This window comes from Echeneis naucrates, chromosome 21 (genome assembly GCF_900963305.1).
Source record: "Echeneis naucrates chromosome 21, fEcheNa1.1, whole genome shotgun sequence".
Classification (NCBI taxonomy): domain Eukaryota; kingdom Metazoa; phylum Chordata; class Actinopteri; order Carangiformes; family Echeneidae; genus Echeneis; species Echeneis naucrates.
The window spans coordinates 14,990,909-15,012,383 of NC_042531.1; the positions used below are offsets into that span (position 1 = coordinate 14,990,909).

Genomic DNA, 21,475 nt, shown 5'->3' on the forward strand with positions numbered 1-21,475 from the left:
AACTTTGGTCACATACAGCGGCTTCTGGCTGTGGTTTGGGCTTTAGAATGGATTGTTTGGGTCGGGACTTGGAGGAGAAAGGCTGCTCCTGACTGGTAGTTACCATGAAATGGTACTTTCTTTATCCTTATTCTCACAGGAGGCTTACTAAACCACTGATTCTACTCTCGCAGTGCTCCCTGCTTTTGACAAAATACTACATCTTGAACCTGAGGTGGACTGTGGACCACCTTGAAATCCTAGTTTGTTGCTCTGTTGTACTAGCCTGTTAGATCAGCAGCAAATGCAGCTCACTTTTTCTGACATAAAGGATCTTTTAAACATGTTTAAGTAGGTTATCCTATTTGAGCTGATGTAAGTTATAGCAGTGCAAAAAATAACTCAGCTGTCAGTCTTTAACATTCATAAGGAAGACGAATAACATACACAGCTTTAATAGAGAAGTTTACTTTCATATTTACTCATTAAAACATAACCTCAAGAAAAACAGTGTTGTGGTGTTCATAACTCAAACATATGCAAATATGGTGCAAATCTGCATCAAACAAACAGCATAGCATTTTAGTAAACAATCACCAGGGGACAAGGTGCTTTGGTACATGCTCTTTTTCAGGAGCAGCAAAGGAATCTGTTCCGCTTTCATATCTACTCAAAAGTTTCAAGGTTTATTCCTTTAGATTCCGACACATCTGTACCATAACAGAGGCAGCATTGTATTTCCTTCATAAAAAGCCATACAGAAAACAAAAACAAAACAAACAAACAAAAAAAATCAGATCATTATTTTTAAATAAAAATATTTTCCTCTTCTGTATTCTTACAGTGTAACAAACCCCTTCCGGTTTTTAAAAATATGGATTATCTTTCACAGGGATTGATTAAAAAACAAAAAAAGCCTTCATTTTACTGTCAGTAAATTTCAAATTGTACTCTCATATTAAAAAGAAAGTAAAAAATCCAAGACAATCCAAATATTATACATTTTAAATTTATGGCACAGCATAATAAAATGTTTACAGATTGCTTGATTTGGTTAGCTTTTGGAAATAATTTAACTTCATATAAAATCTTCTCAACTGCAATTTAGTCATGTTTCATTTATTATTATTTATTAACAAAATAAAAGAAATGCTGAACTGCCTTCAGCCCACATTGTGCCTAATGACTACCAGGAGCTGACTTCACTTTCAGCCAAAAGAAGTTAAGATTGTGTTGAAGTCTAAATCAAACAGTAAATAAGTATATATACTCAAGTATTCAACACTATGTAATGTTCATTTTTGAGATTATGGTCCATTTGAGAGGGAAATAGACCATAAATAAGGGTAAGCATTAAGGAGTACATATCGTGAGATTGACAAACCCCAACACTTCAACCATCAAGATGAAAGGATTAAAGAGGAATTCAGATTGAACGCTTACTGCTCCTCCAGATATGTTTTTTTCTGGTTTCAAAAATCCAAGATGCTCAATGTAAAACTTGGGGCTTTGAAACAGCAGTCTACAAACCAATGGGGGACACCACAGGTTGGCGCCCGCACTTTGCGGTACGGGTACAGTATGGGTACAGTATCTGTTTACTTTCAGTTATATTCCTGTTCATGTAGTGCCACCAATGCAATTTAAAAATACAGTTTTAAATGCAAAAGATTAACCTCTCAAAAAACGATTTTCTGAGAGGGACATATGTTTTTATGAGAAAACCAGTGTTTCCCCCTTTGGACCACTAGCAGAAAAAATCCAATAGCTTCATGACTGAATTATTAAATAAAGCATCTGGGTAAAAACATGCACAAGTAAGAACTAATGCTACAATCACATTTTAAACTCAAAACGCAATTAACGTTTGGATACATCAAAAACATAACATAACTTAACATAAAAGGCAAGTGTATATTCGGTACCGACAGCATAGGGTATTTGTGCAATTAATTCAAATAAAAAAGGTACAATTATTGTTAAAACTGTTAGTATCTCAACTCAAGAACAGTCAATCAACAGTCACAATCAAAATAGTCAAGTCCAAGTCACATATTCCATGGAGATGTGAAGAAATCTTCAGTAGCCTGATCTAAAAGAATCGATAAATCTGCTAAATCTACAACGCTGTTAATCAAAACAGTACGATAATGAGGATCATATAAAGGGGGAACTAGGATTATGAAATTGCTCCTCGTGGTCACTGGAACAGGTTGTTAACGGCCAAAAATTACTTAATGCCCCTTTAAACATAAAAAACTATGGCATTAGCCTCAGCTCAGAGCTCAGCAGCAAATTCATTTTTGTACCACTGTCCAGTATATGTGGGTTCAATTCTTTGTTCCCATTTTTTTTATTTATTTTTTTTTTAAAGCAAACTTCTCACCAGTACTATCTCCTGTTGTAGAGGTCTTTGCGTTTTCGCAGTTCCTCAAGCACCCGAGCCCTGAACTGGGTCCAGTCTTCATCCTGGAACTGCTGGAGACCGAGGGCCAGATGGAGCTCAGCAGAGTGGCTGCGCAGAAAAGGATTGTACTGCTTCTCTTCTCCAATACTGGAGGGACTCTGAAAATGAAGTGCATGTCAAAATGCAGCTCTTTCACAATCCCTCTAGTGGCCCGAATGATTCAAATGCCATTCATTCACTTGCAAAGCATCATTATGGGCACCAAACGATTTCTGCCAAGTTAACCCACCACAGCTTTGCTGCCAATTCAGCTGCTGCAACACATTTAATCAACGGTTACCTTTCAGGCAATTAACAGAGTATATTCTGTTACAGTATACAGTGCTTGCTAATCTGGACATGGATCAACTAAATTTATGAATTACAAATCAATCGTAATTATCGTGAAAAAAAAAAAGAAACAAAGAAACAAAAAAAAAAGAAACAATCAAAATTCTTCAGAAACTATTTCTAAGGAATAACACTAAACATAATTCATGTTCTAATCATGCACATGATGCAGCAGAAACAATGAAAGATATGTGCTGGATTAGGGAGTTGGTGAAATTTTGTGAGGTGCAAACATTCTGTATTGATGGTAGTTGAATATTAATAATAATAATAATAATAATAATAATAATAATAATGAAAAAAATCTAATTCTTTACTTTACTCAAAAGTGAAACTTTGCTCTGCTGCTGAGCTATTGTAGATGTGACTCCAGTATGAGTCTGTAAGAGGAGGAAGTGAGAAAAAGAGTGAGCACCCTTTCAGGCACTGAAGACTGTACACAGATAAGCCCTTCTTCCCAGGTGCTAGACAACATGAATCCTTTTCCTGGACTGTGTGCTTGAGAGGCATAACAATGGCAATATATCATTCTCACCGTGCAGAGCTTCTGGCCTCGCTGCTGCAGCACCCATTGATATTTGTTTTCTCTGGCAGCATTGCGTGGTTCAACCTCAGCAGCAAACAGCAGGTTGTCTTCAGCATACTCATGACCTAGGGGACATCCACCAAAAAAAAAAAAAAAACAAAAAAAAAAAAAACAAAAAAAAAAAACATGCACATTTCCAAACTTAAAAGCTTACACTCAATAGAAGTCCCCATGTAATCCTTTTGTGTAAATTAGTGTATTACTACTTTAATACCAGAATTAAATGTAGACCGTTGATTCTGATCATATGCACATATGTGAGGTACACGCGAACTGCGCCATCAACTGGTACATAACCATTTTCGCAGTCAACATTTTCTATAAATTAGAGAATCCTGCGGACATTGCAAAAATAAAATTCTTAACTAATAAATTTGAAGCTGCATATTTTAGATTCCTTACATTCACAGTAATATCATTTTTGATTAAAAACAAAAGAATAAGTTGCCTTTCTATCCCATGTGCATATTTTAGTTGAATGAGAAAAATGTTCCTTATGTCTCTGACAAATTTAGACATGTATTTTCATGTTGTTCGGTTTATTTTCTGATACCTGAAAGTCATTTATAATAAAACAAATATGATCATTATTACAGGTCTTAGGAAGCTGTGTAAAATGAGGCAATTTTAAATGTTTTAGCAGTAAATACACAAACAGATTGGAATTAAGAATGGTCATAACTTGGCACCTGAATAGACCTCAAATTAACTCCCCATCCTGTCTTGGACACTGACCCGCTGACTTTCCACTCAGACCCAACAAACTTGCTCCATCTTGTCAGTAATATGAATTATTGTTTAAAATCTAATGTCAATTCACAAAACTCTAAGAAATTGTCCTTGGGCAGAGAAGAAACAATAGGGCAAAGCATCTGGATCGTGCTAACTGTCATCCAGCTGTAGGGAACAACAACAGATGCTCGTTTGGGGAAATCCTTGAGGAAAGTTGTGACTTTGTTCTTCATCAGTGGTTTTGGTAGCATACGTTTTGCTGCAAATTGCTGATTATGTAAGAGTGAAATGCCAGCTTCAGAGAAATGTCTAGAGTTTGTAAATAGCTGGAGTTGGCACACAATTTTTAGTAGGTGACCACCTCACAACTCTCTATAAAGCAAAATTATATATATGAGCAGAGATCAAACCACTGCACATCCAAAACACCCCTGAAAAGGAGGAAAAAATTTCCTACCTGGCCACAACAGTGTATTATCACTTAAGGAGCTGACTGTGTCCAGAGATGACAGCATTGTTGTTGCACTGCCTTCAAACATCCTCCCTAAAAACAAGAAGAGGTTTGTGCATGTAGCATACTCCACAAGCAACACAACAAATATGGCAGGACATATCAACAAACAGAAGTAGACTTAACCATGAAATTAACTCTTCTTCTAAGAAATTACAATGAATTATCATAAAACAAACGACAGACTTGTCTAACATATGGCTATTTGTGTGAAAAGGACCACAAAAGAGATCAAATTGTAACCCCCTTTTAAGATATGATTACTACTGTTAAAACTAATTACATTTTTCCGTGGATAAAAGATCAAGACTTTGCATTTGCTATTTACATCAAGAACTTGAGTATGTGTGCCACGGCAAGATGGCTAGTGTGCATGGGTGACATAACACTACAACATAAACAGTAGGCAAATGAGCCAGAGACAAATTTAAAATTCATTGCCTGGAAAATCGAGACAGCATAAACTTAACAACCAGATAAAAGCACAGATAGAATGCTCATCAACAAACCGAATAACACAGATAAATCTTTCTGCTGTCAGCCAACCAGTTTTCCTTTTGACCTGATGATGCATGCTGCTGTAGACACAGTAAAACCGCTTCATATGATCGTTTCTACAATGTGTAACTCACCACATCCTGAAAGGAAAACCAGGTCACCAGAGAAAAGGCTGGAGGGTGCATCTACCACTTGGCCATCCAGGAGGTAAATCATGTGGCCCACTGTGTGTCCAGGAGTAAAAAGGGCCTTAAAGTGCATACGGCCAACTTTTACCCAGTCCTTGTGCGAGAGAGGACTGGGAACAGAGAAAAAATACACAGCACTGATGTCAGCAGAATGCCACCAACTTAATTTCTGTGTACTTCTTCTGGCTGATTTTACAGTAACACTGAAAACAACACCCCCTTAAACAAGTTATTCAGGTTAATACGATGGTTTCTTTGTCTCTGTAGAATGTGGGTCACATCAGGGGATAATATCAAAACTAGGCATATTCTCTAAGAGTCTCTACGAAGGGTTTTGATTTCATCTGTTACTTAAGGGAAAGCAATGATTTTGTTAGTGGGGAATAAACTGCAAAATTTACAGCTAATTGATTTATTCTGAACCAAAAATATCAAGTAATTAAAATGTAATTTCAAAATATTTAAAAAAAAGAACATTTTAAACAATAGTTTTTTAAAATACCATCTTGTTCAGATGACCCAATTCTTAGACCATAACGGCATAGGCATATCAGAGCAATTTATCATACCATGATAATTGACTGTGAAGTCAGCTGCTACAAGCTCTGACAGTGAGGAGACAGCAGTACAATAAGGCTTATTCTTTAAGAAGCACTGAGCTACATTTTGCAGACCATAACTTACTGAGTGAGGCCAGGAATGTTATCGGCTGCATTTCCATACACACGGCACGAACTGTGGAGCCTTTTCAGCCATTTATTTCCCCCACTGTGATCCCTGTTATAGCACAAAAAGCAGGACTTTTGAAACATAAGACACAGTCCGACAGATTTTATTTTAAATTTTTTTCAAAAAAGTCCCGTTTTTCTTTTTGAAGAGGCTTTATATAGTTAGAAATTTGAACATTGCTGTATTAAAAAATTTACCCATATTCACACACACTACAGTTTCAGCAATGTGTAACACTTGGTATATCGAGCCCCACTCTGTAATGTTTTTATAAATAAACCAAACCATGCATTAAAATAATACTCTCTTAAAAACCTTTAAAACTCACCAATGCTTGTGTGTACAGAGTATGGCTTCTAATATCACTCCCTCTTCCTCAAGGACAGCCTGAAAATGTTTTTTTGTGTTTAATGCTTTCAACACTTTTATTCAAATGTACATTAAGCGTGCTACAAAACAGCTTGCTGATACACTATGCCATGCACTTTCAAAAAATAACATTGACTTTTGACAATCAATAGCTGTAGCTGCATTAAAAGACAAATGGTTGTCAGGCAACAAAATGTGCATTCCCTGAAAGTGATGCTGGAAAATCAGGAGTGAACTGACAATAACAAAGGAAAAGAAGAAAAAAAAAAAAGGCACTATAATTCCTGAGCCAGTTTACAGGCCTTACTTTCAGTGGTTTGTGTTCAAGAGTAAAGGCTCTATAACAAGCATGCGCACAGTTATGTTCTTTGATACCAAAATCAGTAATAAGTAAGTATAAATATTTATAATAATAATAACAATAAATAAGTAATTTTCAACAAGTCAACAGTAATCTTACCAGCGTCGCTGGGATCATCCTATATTGCTCCATATTATCCTGATAATGATTTCTGTTTTTACTTAGTCACCTTTAGATAACATTAACTGAGACCTTGTCAGTATTTCAGGGGTGTTGTAAACTCGCATTAACAGACGCAAAGCCGCTATTTTAAAGCTGAATGGTTTTTCAGTAAGCTGTGGAAAATATTTAACGTATCAGAATTAATTTTCTTTTTTAACATAAGGGATGATTGCACATGCCAATGTTTCTGCATATTAGAGCCAATCCTACTGATTGCAACCAAGAAAGGGCTCAAAATAACAGACTTTGCATGCAACTGACAACAATGTCATTCACCTGAACAGTCTGAGGGTCAGCAGGATCTACAACAACTGCAATGCTGGAAGCAGTGTCAATTATGAGATAGCTGTAGTTATCAGACAGCACCGAGATGGGAATTATCTTTATATCTGTGGGCAGACAAAAAGAATAAATCACAAATAATATATGGAGTACATAAGTGGCACAAGTAAATGTGTGGTATTAAAAATAATTCATGTATAATGGATACAAGTGTCAAGATGTGCTGTTTATCACAGATCCTATAGTAGAGCATTGATTGTAATGGAAGGTCTCAAGTTTGTATATTATATGATAGTATGTAAAGGTATATTTTACACAGACAACAGGACTTGTCCTGTTTTGCTGAGCGACTCAATAGTGAAATCTGTTTCACGTGCCATTAAACTCCACTGGGTGGACTGTGGAGTGTCCAGCAGGGTAATGCTCCCTGGCCTTCCTCATTTGCCTCTTGTAGTACATGTAGCCGAGTCTGGTCCTGGTGTACAGTGTGTACCTGGGGAGCAGATCAAGAGGTCGGTCAACTATCTGAACGCTAAACCCACCAAGCCAATGTGTAGGTTACTGGTATGTTATTTATTATATAAAGAAATAAATTGAGAATGCATTTGTTCGGCCATTCTTTGTCAATCTTTATGTAAATGGATGCCAGCTAGCATAGCTGTGCGAGAGTAGCCTACCTTAAGTAAACCTCACTGCCGGATCACTTACACTAGTTAGTCGCTTTGATATGGACTGCTAGCTAACTGGTTAGCAAGCTCGGCTGACGAACTGATTTATTTTTGACGTATAACGTTACTATTGCTTAGAACATACACTCACAGTTACCAGTTACACTGTAGCATATACACAAGAAAAATTCAGCAACAAGGCATGGTATTTATTTACTCATAAAAATTAAAAACAAGTCAACAGGCGTGGACTCGGAGTTTGGAAGAAGAGGTCACGTGGGATGCTGGAGCCAATCGCAGCCCACTCTGGTTGACACGTCATCAAGGTTAGGTCAGGTGACGTAAATGTGAAATGGAGAAGTAGCGCAAATGTTTGCTGCAACTCGAGCAGCGCTGTGGCGCAGCGGTAACGCTGCCGCCCCGCACCTAGGTGGGAGGGGTTCGATTCCCGGCTAGGGATGGTGATGTAGATGTAAATGTAATGTGTAATGTAACCCCGGGGTTAGTGATGACAATGTTAATATATATACATGATGTAACATGTGACATGTATGTAATGTATGTAATGCTGAATATTAATGTGTATGTATGTAATGCTGAATATTAATGTATGTAATGTGTATGTATGTATGTATGTATGTATGTACAGGTCCATTCCCGGTGTGGGCACCTGAACGTGTCTACGAGTTAGTTGGTTGCGAGTAATGGACTGGGCTAATGCAGATACGGCGCCCCCCCCAGGACCTAGGCCGAACCAGACCAGACGGGTGACGGCACCCCTCCAGGAACGGACCGAGACCGGACCGGAGACAGGACATCCACAGACTAGACCAGTAAAGCGAACAAATCTATACTATATTAACTATTTTAGTGAAAGATCATGTAATATAGTATATTAACTTGTTTTCTTCCTAATTGTAACCCCCCCACAACAAATAGTTTGGCCACCGATCCTTCGCTAAGCCCCGCCCCCTTGGTTACTGTTGCTATGCTAGCCTGTTGTCTGAAGTTCGGTAGGAAAATGTCCAGTCAGCATCAGTCCAGTGATCAGAAAGGAAAAGAAAGAAGAATAAGAAAATAAAGGGTTGAGAAATTTTCTATACAGTAACGTAAGCTAACTGGCCAGTTCTAATGCTAACGTTTTAACGTTTGTGTCGGGCTTTAATACAAGCTAGGCTAATGGACGTTAGACCTATAGCCTATTTTATGGGCATGTCGTGCAAGAGATAACAGATAATGTGTAGGCTTTCAGGGAAAAAATATTTTAAGTGTTCAGTGAATGGATCATTGGCTTCCATATAAATCTTGCCCTTACTTGGAACTAACCCAGGACATAAACTAATTCCCAACCCAATTTCCCAAAGGGCGCAAATTTGATACATTCGGGAGGCCAAGATGAGCGTTTGTCATGTGAGTGTATGTTCTTAAAATGGTAAACTTGTGTTCAACGAGTTCGTGAATTATGAAACATACGGACACTATCCGGTGGGTGTTTCCGAGGAGCAGAAATGTGTCATTCGCAGGCGCTCTGCCCGTTTTCAAATGAACGGGAAGCAATAGTAACGTTATACGTCAAAAATAATGTCATCAGTTCGTCAGGCGAGCATGCTAACCAGTTAGCTAACCAGTTAGCTAACCAGTTAGCTAGCAGTCCATATCGAAGCGACTAACTAGTGTAAGTGATCCGGCAGTGAGGTTTACTTAACGTAGGCTACTCTCGCACAGCTATGCTAGCTGGCATCCATTTACACAAAGATTGACAAAGAATGGCCGAACAAATGCATTCTCAATTTATTTCTTTATATAATAAATAACATACCAGTAACCTACACATTGGCTTGTTCCATTTCGCTTTCCGTACACCCAGCTGTGTTTCTTCTTTAAGTACGCACGGTAACTTAGCAACTACGCCCGACTCAGCAGTAAATCAGCGTAAAGGGGAACAGGAACTTGGGGGGAACCAAATTGGTTGACACAGCGGCGGCTGAAAATGGAAGAGTCACACCCACTCCACTGCACTCCAGGCATTAGTTAGAAGACTCAATTAGAAAAAGAAAAGGTAAACTCCACCAGGCTGGACAGCATGCGAAAACAAGCTGTGACCAATAGTGAACGTCTCATATCAGAGACCGCAGTTTGTGACTCATAAGTAGGACGACCGACCTTAAACCGGGACACATCAGGGTCCAGCTTGGACCAGAACGGCTATTTGTCGCTAAGCTACGCTAGCAGAAGTCACTTCGACGACACTTCGATGCAATTTTGCTATTTTGAAGGTCGTGTTGTACTCACGCTATTCGGAACAACGGCTTCTCCGTCCGGGCCATTATTTTGCTCAACAATTTCCTCCCGAACACTTGTCCCGAGCGTCTGTAGCGGACACATAAACACAAGAAACAGAAGAGGGATGCGGCGACAGTTAGCGTTACCATCCAGCCTGGAGGCGCCATGCTGCTCGGCGGAGCGTCATGACGTCAACAGACACCACCCCGGAAGCTAGAAACACTTCTTAAAAAGTCTTGTTTTTTAATTTGTAAAAAATATTATTATTATTCGTATCTGCGTGACATCCTGTTCAACAATTGATCAATAATCGTCCGTCGAGAAAAAAAAGAATCAAAATCATGTTGCATCTCTTCCAGAGAGAGACAGAGAGAGAAATCCTGTGAGGCCTTCTCTATAAATGCATCCATGCCCACATTAATCACTCAATAATTTTATATTAGCCCAGAATAATGTATTATCTCCATTAAAAATAACAAGGTAAAGGGACAAGGCAATACACATTTAAATAGTTAGCTCAGCATTTACTATTTCACCTTTGAGACAAGTAGAGATTCCACATTCATTCATTTATTGTAAGCAGTGTCAATATGAAACCGACTCAGCTACTGATCAACTTCTAAGTGATTGAACTATGTACAGCTGATAAGGCTATAACTCCAAATGAGACAACGCGGTAGACTAAAAGGCAATACATTTAAGTGGCAGCATCTTTAAGATGGTAGACAGTCAGTGGACTGGGATGCCTACAAAGGTCTAAGTTTCTGATATAGTGTTGTTATCATTCTGAACACGAGGCTGAGCAGCCAGTCTCCACTTTCAGAGACACAGCAGTAACAGTGTGAGTTTCAGTGAGCATATCCTATTACTAGGATGACAACTCCCCGTGGTGCATGTCTGCAAGCCTCTTAGGAGAGAAAGGACTGAAAGGCACAGTGATCACATCTTCGCAAAAAAAACCAAAACAAAACATCAGGTAAATAAATTAACCTTTCTGTCTTTTTCTTTCTCTTGAACACCTTACATATTAGACCACAATGAGCATTTAATCTCTTTTTGTTTTCCTTGAACTTTCTAGCATTACAGGGTTGCTTTCTGTGGTGTATATATTTGATACGGTTCCACAGACACAGCTTCTTCCCAGCAGATAATAAAATCCTGGGATGGTACAAAATGGTTTCAAGTCTGCAACAGTTATTCTCAATAATAAAATAACCACACTTTGCTTTAACATTATGCCGATGAAAAGTGATTCACGTTTATGACTTACTGCCCAGACATGACTAGTTTGGTAAGTTATGGGTTATCTTTACCTTTTTTATGTCATGTATTCACTTTGTGAATGTGTCTTGTCACCAATACAGCGTACAGTATGTGTCTAATGTAGCTGATCTCGCCTTATTCTGTCCTCTAGGTGATCTGGCAAAAATAATGACATCTAAAATGGATAGTCCTCCACCTTATGAGGATGCAGTCCACCATCCAAAGAATGGAAATTACCCCTACCAACCACAACATGGATCCTCTCTTCCACCGCCTCCATCTTACAGTCCCAGTCCAGGCATGTGCCCCGGCCCACCTGGCTACTGGGGCCATGAAGGCGTCTATCCGCAGACTGGCATGTGGTCAGCCCCTGGCTTCTCTCCATCTGCGATGCCCATCACAATACCCACTCTGTCGGCCGGAGTGCCTCCATCCAACTCAGGTTCTGGGGAAATGACACAGGATTTTACTTCATCACGTCGTGTTGAACATTAGCATTACCTCCAAAAGCAAATAAATACAAATTACAACTTTGCTATTCCCCATTCTGCAGGCGATATGGAGGATCTTCTGAGCTCCCAGTGGGAAAGTACATCTATTCGGCATGCCTTCATTAGAAAGGTAAGGATTTCCATCACTCCCCACGCTCCAAACGCAGACCATGCTGTCTTCTTGAAGACATCCACTGATATGTTTTCTTGTGTGCTCAACAGAACGTCTTGGTTTTGTGTTTATGGGCAGGTTTATTTAATTTTGTCAGCACAGCTTGCCGTCACCTTTTCAGTTGTTGCTGTCTTTACATTTGTGTAAGTGCCTATTCACCCTATTCTCACTGCTTAATGTATCTATTGGAGAAATAGAAACAGTCTGTGGCTGAGTGATCCTTCATATCTATGTTTTCACAGTGACTCAGTGAGGCTGTTTGTCATCAGATACCCTGGCATCTACTGGGCATCTTTGTGAGTTACACTCAAGGAAGTAAACAAATAAGTACTTAAAATGCAACTAAAACATTTCCTCAGAATTGAGAATATTTTCTGTACTGTTATTCTCGTGACACGATGCTACACACTGCAACAATCCTATGTTTTATCTCTCCATAGTGTGGTTTATTTTTTGGTTTACTGCATTCTCATCTGCTGCAAAGAGCCGAGGTATGGCTGTATGTAGACAATAGTTATACAATTATATTGTTACATCTTATTCAATGATTCTTTGCCAGCAACAATTCTGTATGTGTGGATTTAAAAAAAATATCCAAAATATGTTTTGTTTAGGAGACGTTTCCCATGGAATCTTGTGCTGCTGGGAATATTTGTAAGTATTATCTGCTAGATTATGAGTCAAGATAAAATAATGGTTGTTATTTAGCACATATAACATATAATATGGCAATAGTGAGCAGGTGATGTAAGAGCTTTGATAGTGTTTGAGTTGAAGGCTGGAATAATGAAATGAAACAAAACAAAGGAGAGCAGTAGAAAAAGCTGAAAAAGGCTAGAACACGATCTTTCCTCCATGTCACATTGTTTTCATGTTGTGTCTTGCAGACTCTCGCCTTGTCTTACATGTCTGGCACAATTTCAAGGTAGGTTTTTTGGCATCCACTCAAGCTGTGCGCAATACACTGATAGAATACACACAAAAGTTTTATTATTATATGTTTATTGGTTTTGTTTTAATCATGTCTGTCTTTTACAGCTATTATGAAACAAAAGCAGTGTTTCTCGCCATGGGAATAACAGCAGTAGTTTGTATAGCTGTCACAATCTTCTGCTTCCAAACGAAGGTAGACGGAGATGTAAACTGTGTCACTCTGTAGCTCAGTAGCCCGTGGCTTGTCAGAGAATGTCTTTGTTGTCAATGTAAAAGAACGCCTTTGTCTCGCATTACAATGGGGCACTGAGTTCCTTTAAATATTTATAACATTTTGGGATGAGATGTGAATCCAACTTCTCCATCTGATGCAACTCAAGATGAATAGGTTACATTTTTGGCTGGCACATGACAGCATCCACCCCTGTTTAGTATTTCTTTATTCTGGTCCTCTTTGAAATTATCTTTGCCTGCACTCGTCATTAAATTCACTTTCATCCTAATAGTGACTTCTTTCTCAACACAGGTGGACTTCACCTCCTGTGGGGGATTTCTCTGCATTGCTGCTGTTTTGCTCATGATCATTGGGATCATTACAGCCATCGTACTTTCCTTCCAATATGTGAGGAGTCTTTGGTCAATTCTGCCAATTTATTCTATCTTCTCATGTTTCTCAGCGTGAAGAGTATCAGCTCTGTGGGGTGCATCTGTCAGACCGATTTTACATTCAAATGCCTTTCTTATGTCACTCAACAGGTCCCTTGGCTGCATATGCTCTATGCTGCGATTGGAGCCATTGTGTACACACTGGTGAGTCTGCACTCACATGAATTTAAAGACAAGCTGTGAGCCTGGAAATGTACAGTTATTGCTGAATAACAGTGCATACTACTCCTGAGACTACTCAGCACTGTGTTTGTCTTGCTGGCCTATAAGAGATGCTAAAGAGGGAATTATTTTTAAAAAGGCCACAGGGGCGTGGGTCAAAGGGAAAGACTTCATACTTCATACTGTGGATATTAAAAATAATCCATGATTTTCAAAGCAAATTTAGATTAAGACTGCTAAACTCTACTAAAACATCTTAATAAATGTTGTTTTTTGATGGATGAACTCCCTTTCTGATTTAGTTTTTAGTGTACAACACTCAGCTTCTCATTGGAAACCGAGAGCTGGCCATCAGCCCAGAAGAATACATCTATGGCGCCCTCTCCCTCTATGTTGACATTGTTCACATCTTTCTCTTCATCCTTCAAATCAGTGGAGCTGCAACTGAATAAGATCATGGTCAGAAAAGATCTTGTCCTCAGGTTTGCAGTATGTTGTCTTTAAACACAATGAAACATGAACGTGAGTGTAGAACCAATCATCACTAACTGTAAATGTTCAATTTCTTCATTGTCAATTGAATTATACTGTACATATTTTTAAGTCAATAACACTTGAGCACTTTGATTTATTCCCGCACTGTATGAATCTGTGATCCAAGTATGACTGAGGAGAGATACTGAAGCTGTAATTTAACATTGCCTTTTATGTTTTAGTGAGTGGTACTTACGTAGACCATCCATGTTAAACATACACATTTAAATGATGTAGTAGTTTGTAGATTATTACTTCAATCAAACTTAATCCTTGTTGATGTAATAAGTACTCCACAGTGTGATCCAGCATGAAGAAAGAATATCAAAAACAAAGAACACAGTTGATGTCTGAGAGGTTTTTAATTAGTTTGTTTCTGTTGTTAATTTATAAAAGACTTGAAGTTACAGACATACTGCGGGAGACCACAATCATCAGTCCTAAGTTTGTGCTGGTAGTGGGAGGACCCAGATCTGTAGTAAAGTAGTTTTTAACATCTCCATAGAAAAGAGCTCAAACACTGACTCAATGATCAAAAGATTGATTAGGTGTGTGCGGATTTTCAGCGAATTCCTTAAATCACTAACCAACTCTTCTTTCTCTATCGTTTTTCAAACTATTATTTGTTGTTATTCGACAACCATGCGCACCAAACAATAAAGTGGACCCTATTGTTGCAGCTGCTTTATTCTGTCATCTTAATGATTAATCATAGTGGCACGTTATAGTCACAGGGTGGCACCAGCTCCACTACCTCCTTTTTCTATCACCAGCATCTGTGTGTTAGTCCAGCAGTGATTTGGTCGGTCCAGATGGTGGAAGGTTCAAGGTGTCAGGCGCTTAGGATCACGTGGGAACATGGAGGTCTGACGTACATTGTGGAGACCAAGGTACAGCATGCAGACTCTCTCTAGGCCTGGGAAGAACAACAATTGAGTCACTCTAAAATCCTTATTTTTGGGATTAACAGGAAGCATATTCATAACCAATGTGTTCTGATAGAACGGGATATTTTCAGTTCAACAAAAGATCTGTCTCTTGGACATACCAATGCCTCCACCACCATGTGGGGGAGCTCCGTACCGGAAGGAGTCAATGTATGCCTTGATCTTCTCCAGATCTGTTGGATAACAAAAATAAATGGATCCATTTGTTTCAAAAAACAAAAGTTGAAATAGCTTTTTCCACACCATTATTACAACAAATGTTCTGGTGTTGTACTTGTAGCTGGTCACCAACAGAGGGAGACAATGAGTGCGCAAGTCACTTTATGTCTAATAAATGGTGATCTCTCCACTTGGTCTTACCAATCTGGTGATGGATGGCCCTTTCAGTCAGCAGCTGAGCATTGTGGATTCTCTGAGCTCCAGACAGGATCTCCTCACCCCTCATGAACATATCATAGGAGTTGGAGTATTTCTGAACAAAACAAGAATAAACATCACCCGTTATATGAAGAATCAAGTCAAAAGGATTGTAAATTGGCAACACTTGGTAATGGGAGTTGAATCCATCTTTGAGCTATAGCCAGCAGAGAATTTGACTAGTCTGAAGCAGCTCTCTGACTACAATGCAACTTTATGTACAGGATGATCACAGAGTAACTTAATATCTACACAATTATACATACATACATTTGTTACTGTAGATTTGTAGTCAATATGTGCACATATGATTAGGTGAGCAACTTACAGGGTTGTTTGGATCAGGCATGGTGTAGAAGGGTCTAACAGCCAGTGGATACTTATCCAGCACATAGAAATCAGTATCGTACTGAGAAAAATGAGTGCAGATACAGTTGTAAGTCACATTCTGAGGACTGATAATTGCATTCATGTTTTGTCTTTTCACAAAAGTAGAAAAAAGTAAAATATAATACTTTAAGTAAATAAACTGCATCTTCCATCATACTACATGATCCATTAATCAATCTATACTTTTCAAAGTATAGAAAAGTAGCTGCTTGTTTAACCACATCAAATGTTTACTACTAAAGATGCATGAGTGTTGTAAAACCTGCTGACAGTTTCTACAGTCATTGTGCATTTGAGCAGCAGTCATATTTTTTTACACTGACATTAAATAATGAATGATAAGTGAACATACCTTTTCCTTGACAAGACGGCCGAGCAGCTTCTCATTGGGTGTACTGCAGAAAAGAAAAAAGCATTAATGATTGGTCTGAGTGCTACTTGTTACTGTGGGATGGTGGCAACCAGTAATTTGTGTGACTGAATATTAAACAATCATTTAATTCTCAACTAATCTATTTACACAGTAAATATGTCTGCCCTCTCCAATAGTTGAGCAGAATAGTACTAATCACAAGAATCACTTGAATCTTAAATTAATAATTAATTATTGTTACATTTTTCACTTTTTCTCTTTAAACTTCAAAAGTTAAAATGAACTTCTTTTTTTAAATGGCATCTGACAAGTTGAGGAGGAAGTGGCGGCACAGAGCCTAGGACTTATTCTGACCTGAGGTCATCCTCATCACCCATTTCCACTCCGGCCTCACGCAGCATGGCCACAGCCTCAGTGTACTCCAACCTCAAAGTGGGCTCCAGGAATTTGAAAGGCTCACTGGGGAACTGCTTGTTCACCGTCTGGATCTCCGTCTGGAAGCTACACACAAACAACAAAGCAGAATAAACTAAAAATGCTTTAATGGACCTGAGCCACAATATGGTCCTCTGTCATGTGAGATGACAGAGGACCATTTGTCTTGTTGTTCGGACATCAAACAACCAGTAAATTGATTTGTTCTGAAAACAACACAAGAGGGCAAAATGAGCCTAAAACAGAACAAGTTTTATGTTAACGCAAACTCATTCCAGTGAATATGCAGTCACTTATTACGTCAAGAAAGAACAGTCTGTAAAATAATACCAAATGGCAAACATTCAAATGACTTAAAATTCCCTTAAAATTCCCTTAAAATGTCATAAAAAGACAGGAAACTATTGACTGGGACTTATTTGACTGTAGAAAAGGGGTTACTAGCTTATCTCTGGCATACCATCTTCCACAGACTTATTTCACAGCTGTGGAGTTCACAGGGGATTTTCTGAGGTGGTAATGAAACTGGAGAGTATCAGTCTGTCCTTTGTGAAACCTCTTCTTGTTTTCTTCATAAACGCTGTGGCATTTTACAATTACATGAGGCCATTGGGTAAATCCCCCTTAATTGTTATCTAATTCAATTGCTTACTAGACAAAAATCCGACAATACGTGTTCAGTCCCTCAATCCACAGCACATGAAAAGAACAAATCAAATGAGGTGGAGAACCTTTAAGCCTTGTCTTTGTTTTTTTACTGAAGTCGTTTGGGTCCTATTTGAACATGTACAGCATAGAGCTGAATTCTGTGGACTATACACACACACACACACACACACACACACATGGAAGCACACTAAATGAACCTTTCAGAAGCGGACTTCTATAACTCAAGACTTTACTGCAATTGGGGGCAGACCTCATCCTTGCACTAGCTGCAGTCAGCAATTACACAAGTGGCATAAAAGAAACATGAAACCACAAAATAAGATTTCAGCAGCCTGTGTGAGAACTGAGACCTCAGTTCTCACTTCAGCTTCACCTTCTCACAATTTCACCCCATCAACTGCTTTCACAGCTCATCGCATGTGCTGCACTGATTCATACCACTAGGAGGCAATAGCGCCACATCATTACATTGTGTTTGTTGGCAGTTCACCACACCGACACAGAGTGGGAATAGCGGACTCTACCAGAGCACACAGAGGTGTGTGACAGCACTTAAACTGGATTCAAGAGCTCAAACAATTTTACCAACATGTAAAAAATTTCAGCTTGCTATGCAATCATCAATGTGAGATAAAAACAAACAGGTTGAACATTATCGATATAATGTATCTATATCATTTGTTATGTTTAAACAAATATATCTGTGTTTTATTTTTTGACCTTATATACATCCATCTTCATCCACTGATCCAGGGTCGGGTCACGGGAACCTTGTAGAAAGCTTTCATAAATACCACAAATAAATCCTAATCTTACTTGTCTCTTAAGCCCTTGAAGATCTGGACCATTGTGTCAGTGATGGAGTCAATCACTTCATGGTAATGGTAGTTGAAGGCAAGTTCAATATCCAGACCCACAAACTCAGTCAAGTGACGATGGGTGTTGGAGTCCTCTGCCCTGAAAACTGAAATAATGGTGCATGTTTAGACATCAATATTTCAATGAAAGAAAAATAAAATGGATGGTTCAAGCACACACACATCTGTCTTGTATTCAGTATTATTGTATGCTGGGTGCACTGAATCCCTCAGTCTACTTTACTAGTACTTTAAGACTTTAGTAAAAATGCAGTCATAATAATAATCTTATTGCAAAGAGATTGCAACTTGACCACTTTTATCTTCTCATTGATTCCTTTGTATTCTTGACTGTAAAGCAAAACATTTTCCTGAGTCCTGTAAACTAAATCAGTACTGATTAAACTTTCTGAGGATGACTTCACTGCTGATGAAAGTTTGCAGGTACTTGCCTGACAAAATGCTGCTGAATATAGTCAGCCAGAGCTGTGTGTGTAATAATTGAGCATAAAGATACCTCTGTTGATGAGTTTAAACTCTGTTGTCTGTCCTACTTACATATAGGTATATATCGCATGAGGTGGGTGACACGCACTCATGGAACTGGTTGATTAAATATGTGCCCACAATTGGGGCACATGTACACGCACACAATTTCACAATGACCAAAGTTTATAGAGCCGATCCATACATATGTATGGCTTACAAATGTGGTTATGCATAGCTCAGCTTCTGCATGCGCACACAGTTTTAATTTAGAACCTTCACAGTTAGATGAATCTGAATCCTGAATACATTGAGTAAATCAAGCAATAAAAATAAATTAATAATTAAATAACAGTCCCAAACAAAATTAACAAGACACCTGCTGAAGAACAGAAGTGTGTTTATACCTGGTTGCTCCCTGATGAACTGCTTTAGCCACTGTTAGACAGTGGGACCATACATTTAAACGCAGCCGTATCACAGGCCACTGAGAGCTGTTCCCACTTGCTTAAATCAGGGCAACTGTAACTAAGGCAACAGCTGTGAGAACGGTACTGTCTTAGAAGCAGTGATGACCTTAAGGCCTTTGATTTCTCTGGTGTACAGTCAGTACACAGTAGCAAACACAGACCTAACTTCAGTCTGGGAAAAAGGATGCATATGCATCATTTCTCAAATGTTTCTTTAATATTGAGTGTGATTCATTAACCAGCTTAACATCAGTTGCTGACTAAAAACGGTGGCTCTGTGAATGGGCTAATGTATTTATGCATGTTGTTTTGTCGTATTTTGTGGCAACAGTGTCTGCCAAACAAGGGCTGGAAATGCTCTTCAATTCAGTACACCATCTTAAACTCTTTCAGAGGTACAATTGAGTCACCAACAGCTCCTCAGCGGCTCTGACCAAAGTGAAAGCAGCACAGGGAGGTCTGTTAAAGTTTAATAAACTAAATGCTGTTGGCTGTTTGCGATACATGAATAAGAATATGTGGAGAGACAAGACGTGATGTGAGGACTTCTTACCTGGTCCCACACAGAAGACTTTGTCAAAGTCAGCACAGATACACATTTGCTTGTAGAGCTGGGGAGACTGGGCAAGGTATGCGCTAGTTTTGAAGTAAGACACCGTGAAGACATTTGCTCCGCCTTCACTTGCAGCTACGAGAGAGAAAAGGCACCTTTAACATATGAATTGGCGTTTTTCTGCCCCGCAGCACAAAATGACCATTAACTGCTAGAGCTCATACACAAATACACCTGACTCCTCACAAATCTTCACAAACCTAAACAACTGCGCTCATGATAATACAAATCATGTATTTAAAAAAGTCTTAACTTGTTTAAAAATGAAGATCTCTGAGGGCAGCAATTTTTTGAATGTTAACAATTGCTCTTAAAAAGTAATTAAAATAATACATTTTTGATGAACAAGGGTGGGATGTTTGTATAACACAAAAAATACAAATCCGAGGGAGCCGTCAGAATATCATCATAAAAAGGGTGGGGGTTCACACGGCACACACTGTTCACTACATCTCATATGGGTGTTGCCAGACAGGAAGATGTGGTTTTTGCAAAGTACACAGCTATGACATAGAGGTGCCGCCAAAATAATAGCGGCAATTTTGAATTTTGATGTGGCAGCTTGGGTTCATATTACTGGCTTAAGAATAAAGGACAGGCAAGTGCCATTGGCTGTGCCAGTTTGTTAAATCAGATAAGCACATGAGGGGCTGAGGACTTTAGATTAGGGTGCAGTACTAGCACAATTTGTTGAACAGGTCGAATGTGAATATGAATGAACACGATTGAAATATAATCAAAATTACAATGAGGCAAATGGAAATGGAATTAAAAGAAGGTCAGCACCAAAAGACAATGTCCCCAGCCTACAAATCATATTCTCCAGATGTAAAGGATCCTGTTTATTAGGTAAAAGATCCAATAATCTTTTTATTTCTGGTGAAGATAAAATGTAAAAACGATCATCCTAACTGAAGTTGTAATTGGATATTGCAGTCTCAATATCTGCAAAGATAACTGTGATAGGATTTTTTTTTCCATATTGCCCAGCCCTAATGTACCCAACACCAGATGTTGAGAAAAAGCCTGAAGAAAGAAGTCACTGCCAGGGAAATCTTGTGAATGTTGGTGAGAAGATTTTTTTTTTCCCCTGGAGGTGCTTTTTTTTTTGGTCTCTCTTCTTTCACTTATGTGGGATAAAGCCTTTTGGGACCAAGCTTAAGGAAGGCCTCCCCTGTCAAATTAGAAGGGCGGAAATGTGAGAGTTGATCGATGTGGGATGGATTACAATCCTGATTGGTCTGAAACAATAAAACTCTAATACCTTCTTGTGTGTTTTCTTGACCTGAAATGTGTAAGGCTGTGTTAAGGTTCAGAAACTTTTTTGTGAACTTCTTTTGAGTTTCAAGTTTGACACCTGATTTCTATTACAGTCTAGACAAAAAAAAATGGGCGCCCTGAAGTGGTTAAACCTCCAACTGCCACACCATATAACAGTGTGATGACATTGAA

General features: G+C 38.7%; 3 protein-coding genes across 3 annotated transcripts in view; 1 reads left to right on the forward strand and 2 right to left on the reverse strand.

Moving 5' to 3' along the window:
- On the reverse strand, window positions 1-10,328 carry pnkd (PNKD metallo-beta-lactamase domain containing). Its single transcript, XM_029529988.1, has 9 exons — window positions 10,155-10,328; window positions 7,572-7,687; window positions 7,189-7,301; window positions 6,349-6,407; window positions 5,976-6,068; window positions 5,238-5,401; window positions 4,552-4,638; window positions 3,312-3,427; window positions 1-2,544 (listed from the first exon to the last, which is right to left on the reverse strand). The coding sequence occupies exons 1-9, from the start codon at window positions 10,310-10,312 to the stop codon at window positions 2,371-2,373; spliced, it is 1,080 nt and encodes a 359-aa protein (XP_029385848.1). The 5' UTR covers window positions 10,313-10,328; the 3' UTR covers window positions 1-2,370.
- On the forward strand, window positions 9,865-15,007 carry LOC115061586 (protein lifeguard 3-like). The gene is made up of 13 exons (XM_029529989.1): window positions 9,865-9,921; window positions 11,018-11,121; window positions 11,560-11,850; window positions 11,962-12,029; window positions 12,150-12,214; window positions 12,314-12,367; window positions 12,512-12,562; window positions 12,686-12,725; window positions 12,959-12,996; window positions 13,110-13,197; window positions 13,531-13,626; window positions 13,761-13,814; window positions 14,135-15,007. Exons 3-13 carry the CDS (start codon window positions 11,577-11,579, stop codon window positions 14,282-14,284), a joined length of 978 nt encoding a protein of 325 aa, XP_029385849.1. The 5' UTR covers window positions 9,865-9,921; window positions 11,018-11,121; window positions 11,560-11,576; the 3' UTR covers window positions 14,285-15,007.
- Window positions 14,710-21,475, reverse strand: part of dars1 (aspartyl-tRNA synthetase 1) — a 25,553-nt gene continuing 18,787 nt past the window's right edge. Inside the window, exons 11-18 of the mRNA XM_029529987.1 lie at window positions 19,964-20,098; window positions 18,414-18,561; window positions 16,848-16,994; window positions 16,473-16,515; window positions 16,059-16,139; window positions 15,674-15,785; window positions 15,415-15,486; window positions 14,710-15,282 (exon numbers count right to left, since the gene is read on the reverse strand). Of these exons, the coding sequence (XP_029385847.1) occupies window positions 15,191-15,282; window positions 15,415-15,486; window positions 15,674-15,785; window positions 16,059-16,139; window positions 16,473-16,515; window positions 16,848-16,994; window positions 18,414-18,561; window positions 19,964-20,098 (830 nt within the window). The 3' untranslated portion in view covers window positions 14,710-15,190. The remainder of the gene's footprint in view (window positions 15,283-15,414; window positions 15,487-15,673; window positions 15,786-16,058; window positions 16,140-16,472; window positions 16,516-16,847; window positions 16,995-18,413; window positions 18,562-19,963; window positions 20,099-21,475) is intronic.